The 23570-nt window shown below is 36.5% G+C and overlaps 1 protein-coding gene across 1 annotated transcript in view; it reads right to left on the bottom strand.

Moving 5' to 3' along the window:
- Nucleotides 1-23570, bottom strand: part of ERC2 (ELKS/RAB6-interacting/CAST family member 2) — a gene marked incomplete at both ends in the record, with an annotated part of 318636 nt that overhangs the window by 211062 nt on the left and 84004 nt on the right. Inside the window, one exon of the mRNA XM_080350354.1 lies at nucleotides 19218-19385. Within this exon, the coding sequence (XP_080206480.1) occupies nucleotides 19218-19385 (168 nt within the window). The remainder of the gene's footprint in view (nucleotides 1-19217; nucleotides 19386-23570) is intronic.

Below are 23570 nucleotides of genomic sequence, written 5' to 3' on the forward strand. Positions count from 1 at the left end.
TTAGCTGGTTATTTTCCCATTTTGACCAACTTAATTCCAAGGATCTGTCTAAAGACTTCATCTGGCATCATTATGCTCAGAACACGTACGAGTAAATGAGTTTATGGAACAATAAAAAGTTTGAACCTCAACGTAAGCATACCATATCAAAAACACTTAAAAGCGTACAAAAGATTGACTTCAGGCAATCTGATTCTTTAATATAATCTATTGCTTGACATCATAATAAGGGTTCTTCTTCCACACAATTGCTCATTATAACTAATGACAGCAAATGATGCAAGTTTTATATTCATGAATATTTTTCCTGTGAATCAGATAACATTAAGCACCCAAGGAATACAAAAAAGCACTTAATTAACCTAAAGGTCACTTGCTATATAAATCATTAAGCCACCAAAAAGGAGAAACCTTTGAAAGGACAGGAAATTCAGATGGCAAACAGACATCAGATATCACAACTCAATATAGAGAATACAGCCTTTCAATAACAGTAGCGGCCTTTGCCTGGTCAAGTTTTCAACACTGGGTTACAATCCTCAACACCGCTCTACAATTTTCTCCTCTTATTTAGAAAAAAAAATATTTTTATGTAACCAGGATTTCTCTTTTGCCCATGTCATTGGTTGAAAGAGTGAGACAACTGCACATCACACTAAAAGTTCTAGTCTTTCTCTTTTACCTTTTAACAGCAGATGCCTGATTATGCCACTATAATAAATGTCTTTGAACTGTTTAACCTACTAACACAGTTAAAGGGAAAAAAAATCCTAAATATGTAATTCATAAAGTGGCATATTTTCCTTAATTAATTTTCTCAAAGTTTACAATATCTGTACTAATTCTCTGTAACTAGATATGTTCTGGATCCATTCTCAGACAATCTGTGTAGAATAAACATTTGAAACATCTTAAAGACTAAGTAAAACCATCTTTCTACTACACTGCAGGCAAATGGTTTTTGGATGTTTAGCATTTTTATGCTAAATAGTGCAGCTGCAATTGATAAAAAGCAATCAAGCTAATTTAAGTCAATCATGTCCAGGAGGTTCTCATCACTTGTATAAAAATGCTCTCACACTCACTTTAAGGCTTTACCACAGCAAGTAGCTTTCTCCTCCCCACCTCCCCAGTTTTGGTACCTTAAAGTTCTGCTTGCATCTTATGCAACAAAGAAAAGGAAATATAATTCTTATAGAATAGTAATTTTATAGTTTTGCAGTATAAATCAAGCTTCTATGTCTCACTTGAATGAAAACTTATGTTGATAGTACCACTTAAGCACAAATATGATTTATCACAACACAGCAACACTTTACCTTTAGTGTCTATCAAGGCATCAGGTCAAAGGCAAAGTAAACTTCTAGCACTCGAAGTGCACGACTGTTACCCTCTAATGCACAATCTGGATTACATTACTGAGATTGTAACATATGTTTTGAATTTATTATTTTGATTTATCAATATAGCACATCACAGTTGCCATCCTGAGTCCCCTCATGGCTGCTTCATTTGACATGCTATTGACAACTATCACCACTACATTTTAGACTTATAATGCTGTTATTGCCATGCAAGAACTCTTTCTTAGATGTGGAAAATGCAACATGATGGATTTGAATTCTGTTATGACTCTTACTCATGTGGCCAATCCCTGTGTGCACATGACTACTGACACTTTTCAACAAGCTCAAAAATCATGAAAAAAGGAGGCCCTGAACTTCAAAGTCTGCCATGGCTTTATTCCTGTTCCCTATGAGGCAGTTATGGGGTTCAGTACAGTAACTGAAGATGCAAGCAGAGAATCACATGCCCATACCTTGAATCTCTTCCTCCACGAAGAGATGAAGCCAGGTGACTGCAGCTGCTAGCAGACTGAGTTAAATTGCTGTCAGAGCTTCTTTTGATATTCTCTTTGAGTACCTGCTCATCAAAACCATTTTCTCACTGTTCCCACAAGAAGGAAAAAAAAGCAAAACACAAAGAAAAAAAAACCCAACACACACCATGGTGTTGCCTAACCAAGGCAAGGTTTGAAAAACAAATCCTGGTCTTCAAATCATAAAAACTCTATGTGTCTCAGTGGAGGAAAATAAGATATAATCATTGATGTCATTTTTGTTGGATAGGAAAGGCTCTCTTTTTATTTGCAGACTACTATGTATTTTAAATATTTATTTTTTATATTTAAATACACTGAACTGTTAAATAACACATCAAATAATCATATAAGCTTTTCATCACACTATTTATCTTAAAACTGTAAGTGGATAATTCTTGGACTTATTTATGACTAATAATTATTATTGGAATTAATAACACATTGCAACTGTGAACTCATGTTCTAGAAATGCTTCTTTTGATTATGCATCAGAACACCAAATTCTTCACAACATTAGCTCAACCAACACAAAACAAAGCTAACTGGAAGAATAGGAATCACCCACCTTGGGGTGTGGAGCCTGTCTCTGGAACTTGTGAGATCATACTTGGAGCTCCGCGCCCAGTTTGGACTTGCCCAGTACAAGACAGATATTGAAATACTGGCATAAATCCAGCTGAGGCCCTACCTGGATGGTCATGGGACTGGGGGACAAAATGTACCAGGAGAGGCTGCACCCCAGGTTTGTGCACACTGAAGAAAAAGCCACAGGGAGATTTTACTGTTGACTTCAATTACTTAGTGGGAGAGTGTGAGAAGATAGATCCAAACTCTTCTCAAGGGTGCTCTGAGAAGGGATGAGATACAACTGGAATGTGGAAATTCTACCTTGACATAGAAAAAAATACATTTTTTTTTCCAGAAGCTGGGTCAACTACTGGGACAGGTGCCTTGAGAGGTTATGGAATCTCCATTCCTGAGATATCCAAAACTTAGCTGAACACAGCCCTGAGAAACTTGCCCTGATTAAGACCTGCTCTGAGGCTGAAAACAAGTAGTACATTGGCATAAATTAGAATATACACTTACACAAGATTTTAGGACTAGGTGGTATATTAAGCAAGAAAAAAACCTCAAAATGGTAGTGTTTGATAAGCAGAACACAGTCACAGTCTTGCATAGCAACACTAATACTTGGGACCTCACCAGCATCAGCAGTAAATGCTTTTGTGTGACCCTGGTAGAGGCAATTGCCTCACTGAGGAAGGCTGTCAGTTTGGTCAGACAGTATTTCCCCTCATAAATCCATGCCAGCTACTCTCAGTCACCTCCTTGTCTATCATCTATTTGGAAACGTCTTCCAGGATTATTCCTTCCTTATTAACACCTTCCCAGGCATCGATGTGAGTCTTACCAGCCTGTAGTTCCCCAGATCCTCCTTCTTGCCTCTCTTAAAGGCATTTGCTTTCTTCCAGCCCTCAGAAACCTCCCCCAGCCACCATGACCTTTCCAAGATAATTGACACAATGCCATCAGTACTTATAGATCCATTCCAGCAACACCAAGGGACTTGTGTGTGTCCAGTTTGTTTAAATATTGTCTGACCTGATCCTTCTCCATCAAGGTTCAGTTTACCTTGCACTGGACTTTCGCACTGGTTTCAGAGACCTGGGATTGCTGAAGGCTAGTGTTACCAGGAGAAATCAAGGTGAAGAAGGCATTTGGTATGTTGTCCTTCTCCATGTCCTTGAGGATCATGTCTCCACTCCCGTTCTTCAGTGAGCCCAGAGTTTCCCTAGCCTGCTGCTGTTGATGTGCTGGTAGAAGCCTTTCTTGTTGCCTTTGACATCTCTTGCTATATTCAAGTCCAGATGGGCTTTGGCTTTCTTAACCCTACACCTGCCTGCTCAGATGGGGTCTCCCTATTCCTCCCAGGTCACTTGTGCCTGCACCCACCCTCTGTATCATTCCCTTTTATGTAGCTTCATAATTAAAGGAGGTACAATGAGAACTGATTTCAGTTATACAATTTGATCACTTATAAAAATGAATGGTAACAAAACATTCTCATATATTTTAACAACTCCTGAAAGCATTCTTCATCCAGGAAAAACAAACATCATTTCAGCTTACCCTGTCACTAGGTATGTGACAGATTGCTTCAAAATTTATGACAGAAGATGACACAAAGTAAACCAGCCTGCTGCCAGACCACTAGCACACAGAATCCTGCTGGGAGAGAAAGAGGTAAGAGAGGCAACTGGCACTTCAATGCAGCGAGACCTGAACTTTTGCACGGCTCATAAACCACCACAGCTGCAGGGCTGGGCAACAACCACGAGTCACCAATGTGTATGAGTCCAGGTCAAGTCTGGCAAAGATTTCCTGCCTGATTTCAGCTGAGTTTATTGGGTCTGATGGCACTTTTCCTAGAAAAGGAGGGTAGGCTGACCACACGCGTCTGTCTTTATTTGTGGCCTGACACTTAGCAGGATAAACTTCATAATGTTTATGGTTATGCCTAGGAAAACTACTCCCAATTGTTTCCAGTCTGTTGCAAACATAAAACTACAAGCTGTATTAAATATGTACTTTTGTATTTACCACAACTTTATGAAATAATGCATAAAATCCTAAAATGGGATAAAATAAAGGCAACTTCTTTTCCTTCTCCCCCCTCCCAATTTCTGGAAACACTTCAAAATAAACATGGAAAAAAAAACAATCCTTATATTGAAAGGTCAGCCAGGACCTTATTTATAGGAAAGATAAAACTGGCCTAAAATAATGAATAAATGATTCAATAAGAGGAAAGCAATTTTTTTCTTATACCAACTGAGTAGAAAGATGAAACAGCTCCACAATCTTAGTAATCATCTGTGCCTATTAATGAAGAAAATAGAATTTCTTCTAGCCAAAAAAGATGAAATTTACACTTGCCTCAAAAATGAAATAGATTAATAGTGAGGGAAAATATTACTTTATTGTGACTCGTACAACGTGGATCTGACTAGGTACTTCAGAGAATTAAGATTTCAATCTTTCTAATATCTGGAACTTTCCTGCTCCTGACACAAAGTAGAGAAATTTAGCTATAAATATTCAAAGACAGGAAAGAATGTGGAACTATACCAAGATGCAAAATAGATGTTCTGTTTGAAATTCAACATAACGCAGAGTCCATTAAAAACTGTGCACTATGTTATGTTTTGGAGTTCTGAAACATGTAAAGGATCAGTGAAGTGTAATCTGGAACTTAAATGTATCTGAGCGCTTTTTCTCTACAGTTTTCATTCCTTGCCCTGTAAGGACTCTGCTTATTTTTACATGATTTTGCTATGTATCTAAATTTAAAGATGAAGCTCCAATACTAATATTTCCAGCAGTAATCCATCTTCCATGCAAGCCACTGAGCAAAGAATCACTTCTGTTAGACTGGATGTGGCAAGCGGGCATCATGAACACTTTTTGCAGAAATTTCTACCACAAATTTTCTTCTTATTACTCTATTATTTGTGCTAAGTTTTAAGGCAACATTAGTGTCTTCAGTGAAGAATATTTCAACTGCAAGGTTCCTCCAAATTTACTACTGAAAAAGACTGTAAATGTTTTCCATCAGGAAGCTGATATTGCTACAACGTTTTAAATTCAACCACATCAATACATATACTTGGAAAACAGCAAAATATTATTTATGCAAAAGATTATAAATATATAGAAATGGGCAGATATAATTGATTTTAATTTCAATTAGGTATTATAGGAAGACAGCTATAGTATTTCTGAATACTATAATCTATTCCAGAATCCAATTTAGTGTTGCTCTAACAGTGTTCAGAACAATGAGGAACTGATACAGTGTAAAAGTAATTAAACTAATGGAAAGTATTTTAAGTATTTTCTTGAAACTCAAACAGTTTAAATGGGAAAATAAGCATGCAGCAAACATGATCCAGAACTGTTTTTATTTACAAGCTCCTCAGTGTTTCCCACCCTATACCGTTCTTGTGCCCGATCTCACAATGTAGGGCAGCTGGAAGAAAGTAGTCTTTAATGATAAGAAACAGCTGTTATGCTTGTTTGACCTGAGGAAGAATTTGAAAGACAAAAATCAGAAGGGCATGAGAAAGAAAACAGATTTCATAAATGCAGTATTTGCAGAATTGTTTCAGCCTATTTCTAGCCAACTCTGGTAATAGTATCTGACGTGCACCTTGCTTACATCAAACTTACTTACACTGAAAGACAGAAGTAGAAGGGAACTTAAAGGCAAAGACGAATCACAAGCCCTATATGAATATCTACAAGACCAACCTATTTAAAAGGAAAATTGTTACTGAACTTAGAAAAAAATCAAGACCACACATAACAGAATGTCAGAGTTAAGGTTTGCCTCTGCAAATGCAGTTTGACCCCTTATGTTAAAATAGGCAGCCAAAGAATCCCTACAGAAACCAAAGCATCCTTATTCATTTTATTCTATCTTCTGATTTACTTCTCAATCCAAATTTACACTAATACCAACATTTTCACAACTCTCTAAATACTTGAATTCTATCTCCCTGCTTTTATCTTGCTAGGACTTATTTCTATGAACACATTTCTAACATTAATCATAGCACAATTTTAAGCAGCTCTACGCACTAGCACCAATGTTCCTACCCCAGAGCACTTTCTGCAAGCCCTTTCCACACTTCCATGCTCCTTTTTCACTCATTTCCCTCTGATTCTGTAGAACACCTGATTGTCTTCATGAATCTTTAGATTATACTTAATATTTGACAAAAGTCTCCTCCCCTTCTCTTATAACTCCCATTCTTTCAAATGCATCAGAAATATTTGTTTGCATTTGTAAACCATTTTTCCCACTTTTATAAATCTGTTTCTTCTACCATAGCATTGCTTACACAGTTTCTTTTGTAAAACTAAAAATGCTATCACACTGAAAATACAGTCACTGTCAAGCAAAAATCTTTCAAAAACAGAGAGACAAGATCTGTGGCAAAGAGTACGGAGTCGACATTCATTAGGATGCACATGGGGTCTTTAAACAATCATAGCCAGTGGAATGGAAACAGGTAAAAATGTATTATCATATAAGAGCAAGAAACCTACGATATATGGTGTCTGTAACAACATTAGCAAACCTTAGCATTCTCGTGACTTTTTACACCCCATGCTTCCTTCTGAAAAATATGGAAATTAACCTTGAGAATGATAGGAGTAAACTAATCTTCTGCGTGAGAAAAAGTGCACATTTAACAGAGAAGTATGGAGGAAACAATTCAAAGCTTTTCTTTATATTGCACAGAACAGATAATAACAAAAGGCAGTTACACAGGTTCAAGTTACTTAATGCCACATAATTCTAGTTCTTAAAAGAAAAATATTACTGCATTACAAATTTTAATGCATAAAAATAATGTAACTAACACTAGTGGGGAGAAGGTATAAGACTCTGTACAGGAAACAAAAAAGGCAAGTATTTGTTTGAAGAGCTAAGATTTAAGTTAAAATGTCATACATTAAAATAATCACAGGAAAAGAATCAAAGAATCAAACAAATGCAGAACTGCACCACAGCCAGCTAACTCAACAGTTTACTAACATCATTAACCACTTCCATGACCAAAGATCTAAAAAGCGCATTTTTCAAAGGAAACAAATGGTTTCAGAACTTTGTTATTCACACTTTTTACCTAGTCAAGTCCAGCAAATGTTAATTAGCATCCTGCCTTTGAGAACATTTTGTATTTTAATTAAATTCACAGCCTTCTCATTAACTATATATCCTAAAAATTTTTGCTCTAAAGACATTAATATCCTTATTTAACTAGGTGCTATCATGCACAGTAGTCATTTAGCCCAGGTTCTTTTTAACTGTCAGACCACTATTTCCATAGCTCAGTGTGCACAACTGCAATTCCTCCCTGAAACAACTGGAAACTAAGATGATTGTTCCCACATGTCTGTGCCAGCCAACAGTCCATAGGGATATGTACTAAAGCCTTAAGGCTACACAGCTTAACTGCCCTGACTTACCATGGTAGAGCTGTGAAGTACCAAATCTATTAATACTTCAGAAACACAGTTTTTGCAACACATGTATTATCTCTCACTTTTCTAAATAAAACAGCACATTTATGTCTGGTTTTCTATTTCGTCCAATTTATAAAATGAAAAAGCAGCTTTTACTTCATCAGAAAACAAAAATGGAAGACACAAAACTGGAATTCCATTAATTTTACCACACCAGCTAGTTGAAAATATACCAAATAATGACAGAATCAAATTTTTCAGGAGAAAATACAGCTGCTGCTTCTTTTGCAGGAGATAATTTGTAAATAATTTTTACCTACAACAATGACAACTCTTTCAAAAATTCTCACAGCCTGCATTACTTGATGATTTTAAACATGGGAAGTAATATAGAAGTTTTAACTATTGTATAAATTATAGTATCACTTGGGACATTAAGTGTATAACTTCTGTTTGCCTTAGCTGATCATATTTATAGGTTTCCCTAAGTATTAGCAGATCACCTGTGAAACTATTTATCTTTCACAAGCTTAGGTTCTTACTTTCATTTTCCACTGTGATACCAAGACTCTGAGATTTCTTTCTTTCTAAAAGTTAAACAAGGGGAAAGAAGAAAAAAAAAAATACAGCCCCCACACCACCACATAGCTACAAGGAAAATATTATTCAGAATCCTACCAGAAAAAGAACCAAAAAGCACAGTCTACTGATGTCTTCTGTCAGTATGAACCTCTCCAAAGATTCCTGGACCACCAAAGCCACAGAATCTTTTCTATTTCAAATGGGGCATATCTCCTGTTTTATTAAACTCTGCTCCTGATATGAGCATGTTTTTTTCTCTGTAGAGGGAAAGTGCAGGCTGAGAATGTATCTTTGCACCTACCACAGGCTTGAGTGTTGGGGTTAAGAGCAATTGTGAGCTAAGAACTCTTATCTGTGTTGGGAAGAGCAGATCTCTTCACTGCACAAGGATAGTCCCAAACTGAATCACCACTTAGAAAAAGATACAGCTTGCAGTCTCTGGCCTTAATGCCACCACATACTATTGCATTCTTAACACCTATATTTAAAAACAAACAAACAAACTCTACCACACCACACCATATAAGAAGTAAGAAAGCCTGCCTTGTCCCTCCCTTCATATAGCTGTTAACTAACTGTATGTACCCTACAAAAAGATCAGCCTCTTTGATGATTTACTCTCTTTCATTTTTACTCCAATATAGCAGATGTGAAACACCAGCCACCATTGCCTTTTCCTTCTTTCACTTTTATAACCAATATCCACTTGTCTTTGGCCTTAATCCATCAAACCATGCCCCCTGCCCCTTCCCACCCTGTCTCCCTTCAGTCACCAGACTTAATCCATGTCTACTTTTAATTGGCTGTAGCCCTGTCTCTTAAGCATAAAAACTAAAAATATGCAAAACTACTTCAATAAATTCTCCTTTCATCATTGCTATAAGCAATATGTGCAGAACACCACTAACAGCTTTGGATGCTGGGGAGGGGGAGATTATGTCTATTAGTTATTATGCTAATTACATCTACAGATTCTTTGTGTTCCCTTTAGTTTTGCATCTACCTGATGAAATTTCAGTACTGTTTTGAGGTGGGATTTTTTGTGTAGAGTGCCAATACACTAGGATCCTAATTGGGCCCTTTAGACTTAATCAAAATATAAGTAGTAGTTAAAGTATAGAAAGAATAACTTCCGAAGCAATCCTATCAAAGTTACTCTAAAAGACCTCCAGTTAGAGCAAAGGTTTTAAATTAATAGATAACAATACTTTATCTAATAATTTCAATCCTCTAGAATCAAGCCTAATTGAAGCTTAATTTATCTTATCACTGTAAATGTTGCTCAGTTATAAAAATCCATTAAAGCTGTCTAATTGAATATTGTTTTCAATGACAACAAGGTAATGTTTTGTAAATATAAGAAAGGGGTGAGGGATGGGGAACATAGTTATCTATTACTTTAATTAAATAAAATAGACGAAAATGAGAAGTGTTTTGACAGTACGATAAATCTAACATTCTTTAAGCTATGTGTCCCAAACAACTTACAGAAAGTCTTTACACAGTGAGTATACAGCCCTTATCTTTGTGCTTTCATCTTTCTCATTTTCTTTTTATCTGTGCTTTCTACAGGCCCTGCAAATGAAACTCTCTGTTTTTCAGTAACCTCTCCCCCAGGCAATCTATTTCATTTTTTATTGAAATAAAAAATAATGGTGTCCCTTAAATACAGAACATTTAAAGCTATTATTAAAAATTCAATTGGGGAGGAGGGGGAAAGAGGGATTATATCCAAATAAGTCAATATTTAGTCTTTCTCTAGACAAATTAATGCTAGCATATAACCGACTAAGCAGAAAATACATGTATTTTGGACAGCATTACCTATTGTGTGTTTGAGAAAGCTTCATTTATAGTACCATAGACTCACTGAGGTTGGAATGGGTCTCAGGAGGTCACTAGTCCAACCTCCTGTTCAAAGTATGGTGAACACTGAAATCAGACCATGCCGGTTGATGTGCCTTTGAACAGGCAAGACTTGAAACCCTCCAGTAGATAGGAGAAAGAAAGAAAACATAGCACACATGCCACAACTGCAACAACAAACCAAACATACTTCGCTTGCACAGCCTACTTCTGTTTAAATTGAGCATATTCCTGATCTGAGTGTTCTTTCAGTTTAACGCTTTGAATTTACTGCCTTGCTACTATGCTCCTGTGTCCTGTCCTAAACTGTCACAGGGGGCCAACAAAACACAAAACCTGCATAAGAAGTGAAATGGCCGGCAAATTCCACCAGAAATAAAACTTGGTTTGAAATACGCAACACACTGTCAAGAAAGCTGGGAACAGCTGCAGAGTGACCGAGAAGGTAAATGGCACACAAGTCTCCCGAGCAGCGCATTTTGCAGTGGGTGTTCTTTGCACGCACAGAGATCTGCCAGAACTGGCAGCACAGCAGAGACCACACTGAAAAACCTGGCCCAGCCTGAGTCAAAACACAGGAAAAAAAAACTAAAAATCACAAAACAATAGAAAAATATGATTTCAAAGTAAAACTCTAACCTAGGAAAAAAAAAGTGAGAGTGAAATAACTGTAGTTACACCATTATATTGTAAAATTAAAACCAGATTTACATTTCAAGCAATATCAAGTATCAACATTGTAATAGAAAGAAAAATAAAGCATTTGTATTTTTGTTCCAAGTATATTATGCTGTCTGCTTTTATTTGCTCTTTATGCAAACTTAGAACTGCCAAGAAGTCAATCATTTCATAGTTCTTCTATAGAAACAGATTTATTTAAAAGAAAAAACAGAGCACAATAAATACCTCCTATGATCACCTTTCCTCATAATTTTTACTAGGTTTTCTATATTAATACATGTGCACTGAACACATCAGTACAGCAGTACAGACTTCACCTGTTTTTCAAATCCATTTTCTGAATTGACAGGACTATGCTCACAATTTACAAAATTTGTTTGCAGACATTTATTTATTTCATAGTTCATTAACCTTCCAACAGCACACCTGCCAGTTTGCGGGTGTGTTATCTAAAGCAATGATACACTAATAAAGTGCTAAGTACACTTGTGTCAGAATTGCTTATGAAATGAATGCTTCTCTCTACTGAGCTACCCAGCTAACATGAATGTAGTTGCATCAATTTATGTATTTTTTTTTCTGATGGCAAGGACAGTATTTAAATGCCAGTCACTGCAAAGATGCGCAAATATAGCCTCAAACTGTAGTGTCAACCACTTCTTAATGGCAGTGTCTCATTTTTTTAAATCATCAAAAAGGATTAATCATGCTGTTTAACCTCTTTCCTGCTGCAGTGAAGCACAAGGCTTCATTTAAAAATTAGCATCTATACCTTTCTCATAGCAGTGAGGAAAATCTCAGCAAGTCCAATGTTCTTCCTTTTAACAACTGTCTATAGAGCACAGTGACAGTGTTCTGTAGCTGGAGTAGCCTGACATTGGCTCATTTTTATCTGACCTCAGGGTTTTCACATCATTAATAAAGAGATAATCAAAACAAAGGCTATACACATTAGAGTAAGTAAAGTTTGCATAGTTTGGCACTATTATCATACATACCTTTAAAAATGGAACAAAATGAAATGCACATAGCAGAGGTGGTGAACCTTCTAAGGACGGGTTCCAAACATTTTTCCTACTGGCAAAAAAACATTTTCAGACCTCCCAACTCTGGCCACCATGATAGTTATTGCTTTACAGGATTATATCTTTTTGTTTCAGCTGTCAATAGAAAATTCAAATGATAGCTTTCTAAGTCAACCAAACCTATTAAAAAAAAATCTCTGATATCACTGAGACAACAGAAACAGTGCAAAAAGCACACTGTGTTTAGCTCTAGACTTAACTTACTAAACCGTTGGTTTTACGTTTTCCCACATCATGTGACAAAGTGCCATTGTACTGGAAATCTAATCCAATTATCATTGTTTAAGGGCAATTAACTACACTCAAAATATCCAGATATTTTTTTATTTCTGATGATCTGCTCTAATGCATCTAGAACAACTATCTGAATAGACATATAGCCTAATCATGCCTCTCAATAGTAGTCAATATTCTGCAGAGATTAAGAAACATTTTAGTTCTGCTTACACTTTGTTTCTGAACATTGAAACAAACTATGTAGGAACTAACTCAAACTCTACTTATAAAATAGTATAATTGTCTGAGCTAATTTTGTTAAGATATCATGAAAATTCCAGACTTGAAATGATACAAAAACCAATCTATTATACTGAATAACACACACTGATAAAATTCACCACCAAAGAAAGTGAAACTAATGAACTTCCAGGCATACCTGAACTACAAGAATTGCAATGAACACCATCAGACTACTTCTAAGCCTCATGACCTATTAGACCTGCAAGAACCATGGACGGAAGTCGAAGAGTAGTAGGTAGAATCAGGGGACTCAAGTAGAACCAGTATTGTACCCCAAGGGTCAGTACTGGGCCAAGTCCTGCTCAACATCTTCATTAATCTTCTGGATGATGGCACAGTGCGCAGCCTCAGCAAGTTTGCTGACGGTACAAAACTGAGAAGAGCAGCTGATACACCAGAGCATGATGTTGCCATTCAGAGGGACCTTGACAGGCTGGAGAAATGGCCTGACAGGAACCTCATGCAGTTCAGGGAAAGAAAATGCAAAGTCCTGCACCTGGGGAGGAACAACTCCATGTACCTGTATATGCTGGGTTCCACCCAGCTTTGCAGAAAAGAACTTCATAGGCCTGGTGGACACCAGGCTGAACATCAGCAATGTGCCCTTGGATCAAAAGGGCAAAGTGTCCTGGGTTGCATTAGGAGAGGTGTTGCCAGCAGTTTGAGGGAGGTGATCTTTCCCCTCTGCTCACTACTGGTCAGGCTACATCTAGCATGTTCTGTTCAGTGCTGGGCTCCTCAGTGAAAGACGGGCATGGACATACTGGAGACAATCTGGTGCAGGGCCACCAAGTGATTAAGTGATTAATTAAGGGCTTCATTAAATAATTGGAACATCTCTTATTCGATGAAACCCTGAGAAAGCTGGGACTGTTTAGCCTAGAAAAGAGAAGGGAAGATCTTATCACTGCATATAAATATCTGAAGGGAGGCTGTAAAGATGAAGCCAGGCTGTGCAGTGGTGCACAGTGACAGGACAAGAGGCAATGGGCACAAACTGAAACACAAGAGGTTCCCTCTGAATATCAGTAAGCATTACCGTGAGGGTGACTGAGCACTGGCACTTGTTGCCCAGAGAGGTTGTGGAGTCTCCATCACTGGAGATATTCAAAAGCTACCTGGACATGGTCCTGGACAACCAGCTCTAGGCAGTTCTGCTTGAGCAGGGAGATTGGAGCAGATGACCTCTAGAGCTCCCTTCCAACCTCAACCATTATGTGACTCCATGGATCACATCCTGTTGCACCACATGCAGCTGCTGTCTCTGAAACCTGAAGATAACCTGCAGAGTACCCTTCTTAAGCTAAATAATGATAAAAGGCTCCTTATGAAGTAACTGAGATCCTGTTGAGGGTTTCTTTTATTGCAGGATTTACTAAGCTATTTAACTACAACAAAGTGATTACGAAGTAAACCTATTTAGGCAGGAAATTGACGCTTCAACTTCGAATACTTTACTCAGCTCAGTATTAGAACTGGCTTTTGATGGTTACACCTCCAGAATAAAGCCATTCAAGGCAAGTTATGAGCATGTTTTACTACAGCATAAAATTGTACAGTGATAATTAAGAAAAAAAACACAAAAACTATCTGTCCTACAAATAGACAATGTAGACATGCAGGAAGAAAGAAGTGTGGCTTAGCACAGGCCAAAATGTTATTAACTTTACTCATCTGGGAACAACCAACAATAGTTTGTACTGTACAAAATTCCTTCCATAATGATTTCCACCTGCTGGAAGGCTGCCATTAGCCCTGTATCTCCCTGCAGCTGCTTTCCCATCTGCTGCTGGAAGCCATTGCCCTCCCTTAAGATAAGACCTGAGGCCTGGAGATAGAAGATTCAATTGCTCTAAGCAAACAAAGTTGTTTCCCAATTCCCAGTTGCAGAGAACGAAACCTGCTATGTCTACAATCATTGCTGAATTGCTACCACGGCACAACCTAGGCCTTAGCTTAGTCAGCTGAAAAGCCAGGTCTCAGAGAGAGCCCAGCTGGCAAAGCAGGATTTTCATTCCTCATCCATCTACACTGTCAGCCCACGTGCTTGATCACCACATAAATGACACCTACTCATTTTCAGGCCTTTGGTAAGAAGGATGCCGGGTTTAGCACATAGAAAGCCCCTTTATCCTATCGTGGTTGCCATGGCGCAGGGACTGTATTTTCTGCAGGAAATGTATGAGCTTCATTACAGAGGCTTTTACTTTGTTGTTGTTTTGTTATTTAACACAGCTTGATATATATGTATCACAAATTAAGCATCGATGGACTCTGCTGATACTTGGAATTAGCCCATATTTATTCTCTCACACCTAACCAAATATAACATTTTCAGCACATGAGATATAAAAATTCCCTCTACTTCACCAGTGTTCTCCAAACTAAAGATTAAGTGGAAATTTAAAAGGTCCCTTTGAAAGACATGATATTTCTGAGAAATGAAGACAGATATTGTTGAGTCATATGAACTTGATGTTTTCAAAGGGATTACCAAAAAGGCACCCCCATAAGACTCAATGTTGGTATAAGGGAGCACAGGAAAATTTTACTCTAAGGCATCAATTTGACCTTTTTCTATCATGCTGCATCATGTAGTTTGTACAGGATGTAACACGAGAATGCAGCCTGAAGGCACAGATTTGTTAATTGAAATGTACAATGAAATAGACAAAAACTTACTTAATTCTTATTTCCATATATTGGTCCACTGGTCAGTCAAAACATATGAAGGGCAAATAAGTAGGCTAAAGAAATAAGGGGCAGAGGGGTGGAGAAAGAAGGCATTTCCATGCTGAATAACAAAAAGTGCAAGCAACACAAACAGCCTGTTTTCAACTATCTCATAACTAACACTAGGAGCAAGATCAGTTCTAAAACCCCTCAGCCTTATGGCATCCAGTAAGTGGTCTATAGCCTTAGTAATTAATTTTCACTGAGATGTCTCCTTGTTGCTTATGTTAAGGAAGTGTTATTTCTGTTTTTGCTAAATGCTCATAAGAAACAGCCTACAGCAGTGGACATAGCTGCTGTCCAGCTTTTGTGTGCCTCTGAGCTCCAGCACACTTGTCCAGAACACATTTAACAGACACTCTCCAACAAACTGCACACCCAGCCAGGAAGTTGTAATCTAGTAGTTTGTGGAGAAGAGACATTGTGGCAATCATTTTTAACCAGAAAAACTCCCTAGCATACAGCAGGGTGGTAAGGAATGCCATGAAACCCTGACAGTCTTAAAAATATGTAACAGTAGAAAATTTTCATAAAATGTATATCAGCCTTGAGGAATCTTATTTTCTTATCTATGAAAGTGCTTGAACACAGATCTGCCTCTTGTTTTCATGATTGTTAAACATTCTCACACAGTCACACTGCAATTTATGACAAATCCTGTGTTTGTTTATATGAGCGTACTTCATATGGCTAGCTGAAAATTGCTGTGGGACTCTATTCCAAGAACTGGATAGCTCAGTAGAGTTTTTTTATTCCAAGTCTACTCAAAACAGGTGAAAAGTATGTTCAGACTAACAACATCTTCTGCAAGCCTCGATATTATTTAACTCCAGAAACCATGTTTTATTTCTAACCCCTGAGTATCTAATCTTCTAGATGGAAAGTTGTACAGCCTGTGACATGCCTACAACCACCCTGAGGCTCTAAAATAAGTGCTGTTTTTTCCTGATAAGTCCTGGCTTTAGAAACTAATGAGTATACAATGTGCTTTAACATAAAAGGTCTTTTTCAGAAGATTTGGGATGTGCTGCATCTCTACCATAAAGTACAGGAAAGTAATAAAACATTCGGTGCATCTTAAATGGATAAAAAAATTAGATGTAATCAATATTGGCCAAGTATGTACATTATTAAAGTATTTTGAAATCAGGTAAATTGCTGACAAAACTTAAAGTTTCTCATAGGTTATTTAAAGTCTCTGACTCATAAGTAAATGGTGCATATAAGAGCATACCCTGCAACACTATCTTTCCATAAGTAAATAGAAGATATTCTGAGTCAAGTTATTTCCCATTTTAAATCTGCTATTAGGTAAAAATTATTTGGTAAACCATGTCAAATAGTGGCTGCATCAATAAGCGTATGTAACTGGAACTAGAATTTGTTTTCTTTAGGTTGCTTCTAATGCATCTTGAGACATACCATACCCCAAAATGAAGCCTAGTATTAACTCAGTACTCAGAGACCTTCATTTTCACATGATCTCCCAGAGAAAAAAAGTTACTGTTATGTGATACTTCCACCACAAACTTACTGTACATGAACAGACAATTACAGTGAATTCTAACTAAAATTACTTCCCATTACAGGTAGATATAATTCACCAACTTTCCCCAATTCGCTTTACAAAGATATATTAAAAAGAGAAAAGAAACTAAAGAAAATCTCTTGTCCAATAAAATTACCTATACCCTACTTAAAGCACATAACAGAAATCATGTGGATTTCTATGGTTTTCAGTGTTTCAGAGCTTCATCAATTTATGATGTTACATAACTACCGAAAGCTGACAATAATGCATATGAAATGAAAAAATATAATTTTTGATGAGTCAGTCACAAATAAATTCAGGTTCAATTTAGCAAGTCCATGTACAGATAGCCTTAACTGTCTAGAACCAACAGAAATTGTGAGAACATTTATGAGTTGATTTGCTTCATTTTTAAGTCACAATCTGCAACAACCCACCTTGCTTATCATGTTAATTCATTCAGAAACAAACCAAGGCTTGTCATAAGAATCCTTTGGATTATACAAAAGGGTTAATCAAAATAAATTATCAAAACTGGGACCTGATATCTTGCACTGAGTAGAAGTTACACTGAACATATCTTTCACTAATCCTAAACAGATTTATTTTTCATTGAAAGCTGAAAGAATCTAATATTATTTGTATGAAATATCACAATCACTTATATCACAACTAACATATTAGGCCAAACGAAAGGGAGTAATTCTCTGCTACTATACAGCATTGCTTCTATCAAGCTACCTCTAATCATTTGAACATTAATTTTTCATTTGGTTTCCCTGAGAGACTAACAATAAGCAGACACAATACAACAGATTGTCACCTGTGCACCGACAGGCAATTACATCTAGTCTTATGTTAAACTGCTTCATGTAAAATGTTCAACCTCAACTGCCTTATGTCAAAACTATGAAGAAGAGCAATTGAATACCTGTCAGAAACCAACTGCTTCTCCACCAGGATTGTACAATCCCAGTAGCCCTTCATCAAGAGCGCTGTAGATTCAGTTCATTTTACCTCTACCCATCTGCCAGCCATAAGATTGTAATGCCTTGAATACATACTGCTCTGATAAAGAATTAGGAAATCAAATGAGTGGAGAGCCGATGGAATTCATCGCTGTCCTCAGCAGCACAACAGGTAATACAAACCTTGCAAAACAGATCTGCATGACTGAACACACAAAATATGTCACTACTCAAAAGCTAGACTGACATCTGCCAAAAATGCTGGAGTTTTTGCCCTTGTTCTAGTACGATTATTTTGTACTATAGACATATGCTGGCTGGTCCATTAAACACAAGCTTGAAATTCCAAGATTTCATCTGTATCTTCTTAATGTTCAGAGGATAAGACATAGAGCACAGAGGGATAATCAAAATCTCAGAAATATTTATTTCCTGCTTCCATGAGAATGAGTTTAAGCTGTTTTTTTCTCCTAGAGCTTTGTTAGCCAGAAACTCAAAACATTCTGTAAGAGACTTTTATACCTTAAATAATGTACTTCTCTGAATAGAACTATTTGCACAGTGTGACTGATTTTCACAGGTATTTCTGTTTCTTAAAAGGAGAACACACATTAAAAATAAAATGAAGAAGTGCTAATAGGAATCAATTAATCAGGATTGTGTGCTCCAAGTATGACGTTTTTTAAAACCCCAGGAAACAAACTAACGGACAACGTTTTTAACACTGGATTTACACATTCCATCAAATGTGACAACCATCTAAACCCTGTATTTCATTACCCATATTTTTATGATCTGACTTTGTAGATACATACGTAACTAATGCACTGGTCTGTTTTATAGACAGGAATTAGTCATATTTTAAAATAAATGTTAAAATGCATGCTAAACAATAACCACAGATTAATATCATGCACCCTTCAACAAATGCCTTCAAAATACATCAGTAGCTTCACTCTTCAGAATAGAAATACACAGTAGAAAAGAAGTATCAAGTGCCAGAGCAGCCAAAAGGAACCCTCAGTCTACTAATAAATGAAATCAGAACAATCAAGTTAAGGCCCAGCTCCCCGCATTGAAGCCAATGAGAATTAGGCACATACGTTTTCTTAAAAAGCAGTTGTACATGCTTCTAAAAAGCTTCTATAGTGAGCGCTGCTGTACTACCAAAAAATACATACCCAATGTATTGGCACTTAAAGAGTTTAACTTAATTCACTATTCTTTAACAAATTGCCTTCTATACAGACTTGCAACAAATACATCATCACCTTGACACATGCTATTAACTAACTATTTCCATTGCATTTTACAATTAGAAGATACGATACCTCTGTCTGAAGTATGGCAGCTCTCTGTTCTTTGGCAGTAAGTGACTCTTTAAGCACTTCAATGTGTTGCTTGCAATCTGAATTCTGATTGCTAAGGGTTTCAAGCTTAGTTTGTAAGGCAAGAAGTTCCGATTCTTTCTTTGAGAGTTCTTGTTTCAGTTGGTCAATCTGTAAGGGGCAGAGTGGAAACAACAGGTTACATCATTAATTTCCCTTCCAATTCACAGTTGCACTTGAAATCTCAAAGGTGCAAATGACCATGATATTACAACTCAGACACCTGTAAGTTCTGGAAGAACATTAAAATTTGGACACTCACAACTTCAGTTGAGTTTCTTCTAATTTAATGTACTCCATCTTAAGAATGATAGCCCTGCTGCTCAGAAGTTAAAAGGAAACTCTTAAAGATTATACATGATGATCTAGCCTATAAATTCACCATGGACCTCACTTAAGTTCAAAGGAATTTATCCTGTGTGATGCAAGTCTGGCAGAACAGCAAAAATGCTTAGGAAAAAAGTGTTCATAACGGTATAAATTCAATCCAATAAATTCCTTTCAACAGCATGATGCTTGTGACTTAACATAGGCCACAGTGAATCAAGGTTTTTAGGAGCCTCAAAGAAAAGCAGGCACCTTAGTGAGGAGAGGAAAACAGAGAAGTGGAATTTTAACCTTTCTCTTTTTGCAATTGTGCTGCAGCCCACCATCCCCACCTTTTTTCCTCACTGGCAGTTTATATGGAATTCTCAGGTACTAGGAAAGCCAAGCCAAGGGGATTAACTTAAGAGAAGTCTGGGGGAAATGTTATAAAAAAATTCCACAGAGTTAAAGGTCTGTGAGATTGTAAAAGCATATCCTAGAGGAAACAGGAGAAACCCAGTCACTAAGAAGGAGCTTCTGAATTTAAGTGAATTTGAGGTTCATCAGTAAATGTCATGAAATTGTGACTATTCTTCCCTTTCCACTGTGATGAATGGGAGAGGTAGCCACAGAATGCAGATTTGTGGTGAATTTAGAATATACAAATCTGAACAAAGCACTGGACAATACCTAGAACGATACTAAAGGATAGTAAATTAGGTGACATACAACTGCTCTTGTTAAAGTCCTGTGAAACAACACTGGTCACCAAATGAGTTCAGACATATCATCCCATAAGGATTATTTGAAATAAAATGCCTCAATGCATCTGCATAACTCAGAGAAACCACATTTCCTTTATATTCAGAAAGTTTTCTTGATGACTGCAAAGCCTAGACATTTTTCTTAAAAATTCAAGTTTAAATTCTGCAACAACCAGAGAAGTGCTAAAAGAGCTCTTCCCATTGTCTCCCATCAGTTGCATCCCAACAGACATTTGGGATGCAAGAAATCTAGAAGGGTTAGATGGAAGGTGATTCAAAAATCACCAAGAAAGAAAAACATGTATCCACAGGCTGATTCTACTCAAGCACTTCCTCAAGATCCACCTACTAAAATATTTCACAAATTCAATACTGTATGGCAGTGTCACAGGAAACATTACTGATTATCAAAATATTTCTATTTTGTTTTACATTGCAAGTCTATTTAAAAAATATTTCTTCCAACTATAGCCCACATGCACATTTTAATACATTTATGCCTTATTTCTCTTTATAAATCTCAATATGTTTGTCTATCTGGTAAAGGTACTTGGCTACTGTATAAAATCAAGAATCTATACTGCTACTAAAAACAATGACCTTCACCATCTCAAAATATCAAAATAAGGACCACACAAAAAACAGACGTCAAGAAAATGTAAAGATTGCAGTTAAGAAACTGCTAGAGAAAACTTTCTCTTGAAAGCAAACCACCTTCCTCCATCCCTTGCCAGAACACGTAAGCAAGTGCATGGCAACCAAGACAAAAATGTATACAAAATGAACAATGGGAAAATCTGCCTAAAAGATATAAAGACAAAACATAGATCTGCAGCCAATCTGAATTACATCACATGCTTTATACGAGATCCATGTGAACATCACAGATGCTTAATCTCTCCTGGAAACTCTTCCTGCTTTTTTCCATGACACAACCCATACACTGAGAAGTAATCAAAAAAAAAAAAATTCATTTTCATCATAGGTATGTTCTTTGTGTTTTAGAAAGAGAATCTGTTTAGTATAAAGTGCTGGCTACAAGATCTATAGATTGTCAGGACTTTGAAAATGTGTTAAAGCTCTCAAGTAACAATAAAAATTAAAAAAAAAAAAACACTGAATAATGATGGGTTTTTGGCAGGTATTTTATTAAACAAAAGTGTAACAGTGAAAATGTACTAAAACTTCAATTTAAAAAAAAATTAAGAAAAAACAACTTTTTAAAATAAATATTTACTCTTGGGTATATTTGCCTCTAGAAGTTCTGCATTATCTATTAGTGTGGAAAAAGATATTAAATGGTGCATGAAATAAATGTCACTTTCCAGCAGATGTGCAAACATTTTCACTTTGCTATATCTGAAGTGGTGTGGGAGAGCAACAGCCATGATGAGATCTCCTGATTTCAGCTTAAAAAAAAAAAAAAAAAAAAAAAGGCAATAACAAAATGAAAATACTACAATTAATTGTAGAATCATAGAATAGTTTGGATTGGAAGGGACCTTCAAAGGTCATCTAGTCCAACCCCCCTGCAATGAGCAGGGACAAGTCAGGGTATAAGTGCTGTATCATCTGAAAAACTCGAGTTTGTCCTCTGATCCTGACCTTCCCATTATCTCACACATCTCATACGTGTCATTTGCCTGTCATCACTTTTTCAACATTGCCCAATATGATCTTGCTTCACCTCCTTTCCTGAAACCCTAGTTCCTTTGTCAAACTGTTCAATTTATGATTCTCTGCCACCTCCCATAATTTCAGTTCCTTAGATACTAGCATTTCCAGAACATCATTATCCTTTTTCTTATGTTATTATTTTTACACATTAAAATCTGACATGACATTACACAGAGTAACTGGAAAACAAAGAAAACAAAACAAAAAAAATCAGAGGTTTTCCCTTGAATATTGCATATGAAAATAAATGGGCTAAACCTTCAGTTAAATAATTGAATTAAATGAAACTATGCTGATTTACACATCAAAAGGATCTCGGTCCTATGTGATAAATGACAACTACTTTTTTAAAGTGAAGGATTTAAATAAAGGATAAACAGAATACTCTAGAACATGCATGCTTCCTTCATATAGTGTGAAAAGTTCTCATACACAGCCTTGTTATGGGCTAATCAGTTCTTTAAAATCATCTTACCGGTAATTTGCTGAAGCTGTACTGAACTATCACTAGATTTTCATACTCATTCTTGTTGATTGCATTAGAGTTTTAATACTCAAAGAACTACTTATGTTCCAGAGTGCAAACTTGCACTTGAAAAAATGCATGAGTGTATCTGTTCAATAGCCAAAGATGAACCCTGGAATGACAAGGAAGTCTTGCAAAGCATAAATTATTTTTAAAAGTGTATATCATCCTCTATGCTTTCCTCATATCCTTAATGGAGATTATTTGAAGTTTCATTTCTTTTAGTCATGAAAATTTTAAGACTTGTGTTGACAATTTCTGTATCCTGCCAGTGATGGCAATTTTTGTCCTTTCATACACCGAGGAAGGAGATTCTTCAACAAGTGGGCAAGGAAAAAAAAATCTACACAAGTTTTCTTTCTCATTTCTACAACTTCTGTTTCACTGGAAGTCGAAATTAAAGCCCATATATTTGGATGGTTTGAATATTGCTAAGAATCAGCTAAGAAAAGGAACACTTCCCAGCATTCTCTGCCACATGTACAATAAATACTATTCAGTATTGGCCTCCATTTAATGCCTTTCCATTTATTTAAATCAAGAACAGTTTTAAAACAAGTTATATTTCAAGAATAAATGTGAAGTATTAAGAGCCTTATAGCACCTAAGATCATTAACTGTGAGAAGAGTTTTGTTCTTCTCTTTGCCATCAATCAAGACTTCTGTTAATCAGGATTTATCAACAATCCAGGTTCAACAGATCAGGTATAATAAGACCTGTTTGCTGACAGCTACATAAATAATTTTCCACCTTGAAGGTTCTCAGATGAATGATAAAAACTATCTCCTGCTGCAAATCTCAATTTTAAGTGGAAGAAAAGGACTGGTGAAAGAAAACAGACAAAGTTTCATCAGAATGTGGCATTTATCAAAGATCAGAAGACTGTGACAAAACAAGGCATGTTTAATAGTCTTCTCATTTGTTTGCTTTCTGTGCCACAGAAATATACCGAATCTTTTCCTTTTAAAAACATCAGGAGAATGTTAACAAAATACTAGGCTTTGGACATTACTTTTTAGATC

Source organism: Nesoenas mayeri, assembly GCF_963082525.1.
Source record: "Nesoenas mayeri genome assembly, chromosome: 10".
In the NCBI taxonomy this organism is placed as follows: Eukaryota; Metazoa; Chordata; class Aves; order Columbiformes; family Columbidae; genus Nesoenas; species Nesoenas mayeri.